General features: G+C 36.6%; 1 protein-coding gene across 1 annotated transcript in view; it reads right to left on the bottom strand.

The window, feature by feature from the left end:
• ITGA1 (integrin, alpha 1) overlaps positions 1 to 6893 on the bottom strand; it is a 177490-nt gene that overhangs the window by 3822 nt on the left and 166775 nt on the right. Inside the window, exons 17-21 of the mRNA XM_012655294.1 lie at positions 6723 to 6859; positions 4664 to 4774; positions 2779 to 2988; positions 786 to 866; positions 278 to 354 (exon numbers count right to left, since the gene is read on the bottom strand). Coding sequence (XP_012510748.1) covers positions 278 to 354; positions 786 to 866; positions 2779 to 2988; positions 4664 to 4774; positions 6723 to 6859 — 616 coding nt within the window. The remainder of the gene's footprint in view (positions 1 to 277; positions 355 to 785; positions 867 to 2778; positions 2989 to 4663; positions 4775 to 6722; positions 6860 to 6893) is intronic.

Below are 6893 nucleotides of genomic sequence, written 5' to 3'. Positions count from 1 at the left end.
TATAAGTGATGTGTGATTATAATATATTCCATAGTTCACAGAACCAATGATTAAATCTAGTTAGATGAATTATTCTTATTAAATGAAACTTTCTTTATTTTGCTAATTACTGATAAGGGTGTTTTTGTGAAGCAAAGTGGTCCATTGCCTTCCACTTCTACTGATTTCATTCAAGCTGTAAGAAGCTGCCAGTGAGTCTATAAAGCAAATATTCCAAATACACAAAAGAAATTATGTACATACAAACACATACACTCTCACACACATATAAACCAACCTTGTTGCACTTAAATGAATGGTCACATTTTCCATTAGATGAGATGTGTTAAACTGAAATAGTATTTTGAAAGTTACCTATGAGATAAAAAAAAATACATCTTTAGTAACATAAAAAAAAGTTTGCTTTGATTACAATGTTCAGTTTACATAAATGATATTACCTAAACTCAAATTACAAAGTTATTTAAGAAACATTATGTTACAAAATAAAACCTCATCACATCTCAAAAATAGATAGAATATAATATTTGTGTACTTTTTAATGTGAGTAAGTAATATCCTTTGCATATCGCTATGGTCTGAATGTTTGTGATTAGGTTTCAACACATGAATTTTGAGGGGACGCAAACATTCAGAGCATAGCACATTCCAAGCTGTCACAATTTTGAATTCATGTTTTTAATCTGCATTATCCTAAACTATCATTAAAAGGATTTATATATTTGGCTTTGAGCATATTATTCTTCATCTTCAATTGCCACATGTATTTTGTACATTCTACTCACCATTTCTCCTCTTCTCAGAAAAGGATATCCAACTTTACATGTGATATTATGTTTCGATTCACAACTGTCTTTTTGGATAGCCTAGGAAGACAAAGTAAAGAGAGTTAGAGCTGACAAGAAGGTAAAATACTTGAACTAGTTTTTTTTTAAGAATTTTCCCAGCTGTGCCTTGGTGACTGCCTTGCCAAGATTTGCCTCTCCATTTAGCTGGGAGAGTCGCAGCATTCTGTGACTACCTGTTCCACAGCCCATGAAAATCTAAAAACATCACTCGAGGGGGCCTGAAATACAAAGTGCATCTCACTGTCCTGCCTAAATCCTCAGTTGTAAGATGAGAATATTAACAGCTCCCACCTCACAGGGATTGCGGTAGCTCAGCAAAATAATCCACACGTACCAGACTGGCACGCAGCATGCCACAGTGAATTTTGTCATTAGAGAAGTTTAGCACAGTGGATAAGAGCCAGGATTCAAATTCCGACTCCACTGTTAGCTTTTTCCTTGCCAAGATTCCTCACCTCAGTGGAGTTCACCACACTCTATTCCATCAAACTTAAAATGCCATTGGACATGTGGTACACCATTATTTTACATGTCAATAGGAAGGAGAAATAACGCTGCCAGGTAAATAAACATGTTATCAGTTGCAAAATGCAATTACAGAAATGTTAAAATGTGAAAAAAGCTTTACCCGTGAATCTCTGCAGTATAGTAATATCTACTTATAAAAGAATTAATGAGAATTAAAAAAGTGAAATCCTTAGAACAGTGGCTAACACGTAGGATGACTCAAGAAAGGGTTGCTGTCATTATTATTACTGTTACTGTTAATATAAGTAGAGGAGATGCACTGCCTCTCTGCTAAGGCCATTAAGTCAGCTGAAGAGGATATAGGCAATGATTTTTAACAGTACTTTTTCCAGAGAAAACGTTAGTGGTAATATTTTCCCAACATTATTTCACATGTTTGCATTTATAATTAATATTCTTAACTTAATCTGAAATATGCATAGTAATATGTGACATCTTTTTTTTTTTTTTAAGACAGAGTCTGGCTCTGTTGCCCGGGCTAGAGTGCTGTGGCTTCAGCCTAGCTCACAGCAACCTCAAACTCCTGAGCTCAAACGATCCTCCCGCCTTGGCCTCCCAGGGTGCTAGGATTACAGGCGTGAGCCACCGCACCTGGTCAATATGTGACAACTTTTTCAAGCCTATCTTAGTCATCATGTCTCTAAGTAATATCCTAACAAACGGTGAGACATATCAGTGAAAATGGGAATTTACAGAAGCTAGACAACAGTGTTTTGATACTATGTATAATAAGTGTATTGCTCTTAATATGAATCATATATTATTAATTTATATAAATATATACATTATATATTAATATATGTTAACTCTGGGGGATTTATTTGGAGATCAGAATTAAAAGCAAAGTTCAAATTTGGAAACACTAATTATCCCTGATACAGCATCTTATGCAGATATATTCTTGCTAAAATGATGAAAAAAATTTCTGTTATGAATCAATGAGACATAGTCATTTCATACAAATCTCTTGCCAAACTAAGAATTTTGCATAGAAAAGGGGCAATGGTATTTTGATTTTCCCACATGTGATTTTTTTTTGTTCAGCACAGAGGTCTCTCCTGCATCTACTTTAAACTGTTTTGGTTTTGATGTTATGTTTATTGTTTTACTTGACTCAGTCACAATTTTAGTTGTTTAAGGACTCTGTGAAACATGCAATTTTGATACATTAGCTATACTTTCCTCATTCTGAATCTAAGAAAAGACATATATCTTCGAAGCAATAAAAACAAAAGCTTTAAGAAAAAGCTTGGTACGTTCACCACTGGTGAGCACTACTTTTATATATGAAATGTTTTCTATTCTCCTAAAATAACTGTAATAAAAGCAATCAGCTCAGTAGTATGAAAAGTAGGTTCAATAAATGTTATGAAAAAAAATAAATGAAAAACTAACAGTTTACCTCAATTCCTGAAAAGATTAGATTTGGAGAATAATGCACTATTGTCCTGGTGTTATAGGCACTGTCCTTTTTGTTTTTGACCGTGAGGCTGATGTTGAACTTGTCATTCTGGGACCTGACAATAAGCAGGCCCTTTTCTGTGGTGGATACATCCAGCGTGAGGTCCGAGATACATTTTTCCTTGTTTCCACAATCTTTGGCAAAGGGAATCTGTAACGGTGATAGGAAACTACTTTTCAAAATTTAATTAAGCATTATTGAAAATCACCTATCAATCTGTGTAACAGAAATGACGTTTTGCCAAAATAAGTTAAGCAACTCATAAAGAGAATCAACTTCACACTGCAAAAATCTTAAGAAATTTTATATTTATTCCTTTTTACTTATGGATATGAATTCTTCTAGTCCTTTTAAGAATGCAGTTTTCACGGATGATTTCCCACTGGCTTTAGTCTGCCAGAGAAGAACAGTTTCAAAATATCGAGTTAAGTGCTCCAAGATCTAAATCTATTTAACTCTAATTATGACATTTTCTGTTAAAAAGAATCAAGTACTTAGGAATGTCATAAAGCTCAGTCAGGAAGGTGGAAAGTGGTTAAGCCACACATCTAGGAGTCTTGCTTGATTCCTCTTCCTCGTTAATCCAACACCAAGGACTATCCATTCTACTCCTTTTCTAAATATCTCCCCAACCCTTCCCTGCTTCTCCATTCCCACCGCTACCTCTCACCCAGGCATCCTCCTTTCCTCCCTGAACTAAAGTAACAGCATCTCACTGGTCTCCGCATCCACTCCTGTCTCCCTCCAATCAGTCTCCACACTGCAGCATCCTGTCCCATGACTGGGCCACACGGAAGCTTTCAAAAGCATTGCACTACTCTTTAAAAAGTTTAGGATTTGTGCATTGGTACCAAGTCACATCGCCTCCCCCTTGCTCTTTAGCTTCAGCCACACTAGTGAATGTAGCTCAGTTTCCTTCCTCAGGACCTTCACACACATTATCCCTCTGTTCCCCCCACTCCGCTAAATAGAATGGAAAACCATCCTATCCTTCAGGGCTCAATTTAAATGCCACAACTGCAGGGGGGCTCTCCTGACTCCCCAGCCTAGGTTGACACTGCTGTAGAGCTCTGAAATTCTCCATAGTGTACAATCTAATTACTACTTAATATCTGTTTCCTAGGTTAGACTGCAAGCTCCAATGCCTGGTATGTATAAGACAATAAATAAGTTTGGTAGGAAGGAAGGGAGAGTGGAAGATACATGTATGCAGAAAATAAATTTCCTGATTCCTAACGTCTTCTCCATTGGTGCCTCACTAGGGACTCCCTCCGCATTCTCTCCCCTCACTCACTCTCAGGGATGAGGTGGTGGACTCTAAATTTGGAAGCAGAAGCTGGGCAAACACTGCTCAGGCCTTTCCTCTCTCTTCTGCTCTTGGGTAGCAGTGTGCCCACAGGAAGCGTACGTTCGGCTCTACTCCTCCATTTCGCATATTTTAGGAGGTGGGATCCCATGATGAAGGCCAGAGATGGATCAGGGCTGCTGAAGACCTAGTTGGTTATCTGTGTCTAAGTCTGTGCTTCAATGTGAGGACGCTCCCGTTGTACCTATACCATGCCCCGCAACCAACCCAGTGTTTATTAGAATAAAAGGGGAGATTTCTTTCAATTGGTCCTGAATTCAGGTGAGATAAAAATGGGTGTCATTAATAGTTCCCTTAAACACCAATAATATGAAATTAGAAAGATTGGGAAAAATCTAGAAGAGTCTAATTCTTTTTAAAAATATTTAATTGATTTAGGGTTATGTGTTTATGTGTTTCAAGGTTTTTCCTGATATACTTACAAGTAGGCATTCTGAATTTTAAAAACATCTGACTTACATGTTCATGTACTGAGTTTGGTAGAGAATCATCAAGAACGGGCCCATTTTCTGGATCAGTAAGATTAAAATCCAGAGTTATTCTCACAGAATCCTGAAAGTCATGCTTGTCCTAGAGGTTGAAACATAAAACATGTCATTGGTATCATACTTAATGGATGTTCTGATCTTGTTACGGCTTCCTTCTTCTGCTGCTGTGGGTGAGGCTTACTGGAACATTCTCGTACACCTAATCTGACATAATGACCTCATCAGGCTTTTGCTTTGCGGGAGGGGGATTGGCATTCCATTTTGACAGGGTCACATCGGGAACGAAGAGACTTCAGAGTATGGTCAGCCGACTCACCTACAGCTCTTCAGAGGGGCTTGCTGGAGTGATGGGCCACGTCATACCTTGCTGTGTCAGGATATGACACCCTGAGTTATTTGCATAAAAACAATATTGTTTCTCGAGACCTCAAGCTAAAAATCACTATGTAATACTTCTAAGAAAGTCTTCCAACTTCTGAAGGACAAACTTTCTTTAAATTGAGTTGCATTTCATTAATATACTATATACCTAGAGCTATAAGAATTTTATAATGTAAAATGATATGGAAGTCATGTGAATATGATTAATAGTAACACTGTTACCATAATAACTATCATTTATAGAGTGTTCAAAATTACGAGCTTTATATAAATTACTGTGAATTATATCAACAGTCCTCTAAGATGAATAGCTACTATGGTCCTTATTTTATAGATGAAAAACTAAGCTTCTAAGAGACTAAACAATTTTGCCAAAGTCACTCAGAATGTGAGAAACTTGGCATAGAAATTCCACCCTGGCTGACTCCAGAACAAATGTTAAAATGTTCATTTTAAAATCCAAAAGAATTTTGGAAATTTTGAAACTAGTTCATGCCTTTATTAACACCAGTGTGTAGACACAGCTCAGACACATTGAATTTGTGGACAAACACAGATGGCAATGAGTTTTAGCAGGTTGGAGGCAGGGCCGTATCTGGTTTTATACCTATTTAAATTTTATTCAAGTTCTAACTACTAAATGTTCAGTTCTGATGAACTCCAGTGTTGTTTTTCAGATCATAGTTTGAGCTTAGTGTTGACAAAATACGTTCATTTTGATATGCATCATGGGAATATTGACATGATAGTCACTGAGGAAGAATAAATGTGGAGCACTAGGATGCACATTTTCCGTCACTTTCTTGCCCCTAAATACTATTTTCAAAGTATAGAATATAAATACATCCAGAATACAGAACTAAGTCAGAGGTGGGAAAATTGGCCTGTTTCCTTTAAAACTCTAGGATCATGTTCAAGTCTCTGATCTTCATCTCAGTTCCTCATTAAAATCAATGTTCCTCATTACCTTCCTTCTGCTTTTTTATTTTTATTACTATCATGTACATTTTAAGAAAATGCTTAAGAAACTCCTGCCCTCAGTTGGGAACACTCGCCACAGACACAGTGCCCCATACACAGGTTCAAACTGGCTTACCAGCCATCTCTAGAGATTAATAATTCACTTTCCAAGCCTCTCTCATGCACTAAAATAGAAACTGAAGTAGCACAAAGCCTACAGATGATAGAAAATACCAGATGTTTTTCCCTTCAATCGAAAGTCAAAGAGAGAGATACACAGTTCAGTTGATCCCAGAAATCATATGACCCAACGGTCTGCCCTCAGGGCTGTTAATGACTTATCATGCACAAATGATGTTTCCAAGTTGAAAGAATAAATGAAAAAAATGAGTGAAATGAGTAAGTGAATAAAGTATCTTGTCATCTAGTGCACTGTGCCTTTTACTATTATTCCATAATATATGGATGTCTGATAACACGCCCAAGGAAGGCTAAAGATAGTTTCATGAAATGCATTTGGACATAAGAAAATTAGACCCGTGATTTTCCAATAAGAGTGAACGAACTAAAGTTTACTTTATTTTGTGCACTTTGGAATAAAACAGTAATAATTTGATTGACTTCAAATAAGACATGTCTACTATAGTCTTGATTTGGAATAAGGCAGCTATGATATATGATTTACTTGCCAACATGTAGAAGGAGTGCTTAGTGCATTCTGATTCTCGAACTGTGATGTTTCTTTGAATCTTTCTCTCTTGAGTTCCAGAGAAAAAACTTCGTGATATCTGTCTTAGTGAATCAAGGGTGACACGATACTGCAAATCTATAAAAATTAAAAAAAATTGATGGAAATGTTT

The sequence above is a fragment of the Propithecus coquereli genome, unplaced genomic scaffold (genome assembly GCF_000956105.1).
Source record: "Propithecus coquereli isolate 6110/MARCELLA unplaced genomic scaffold, Pcoq_1.0 Scaffold47, whole genome shotgun sequence".
NCBI lineage: Eukaryota > Metazoa > Chordata > Mammalia > Primates > Indriidae > Propithecus > Propithecus coquereli.
This window is presented reverse-complemented; position numbering and strand designations above follow the sequence as displayed.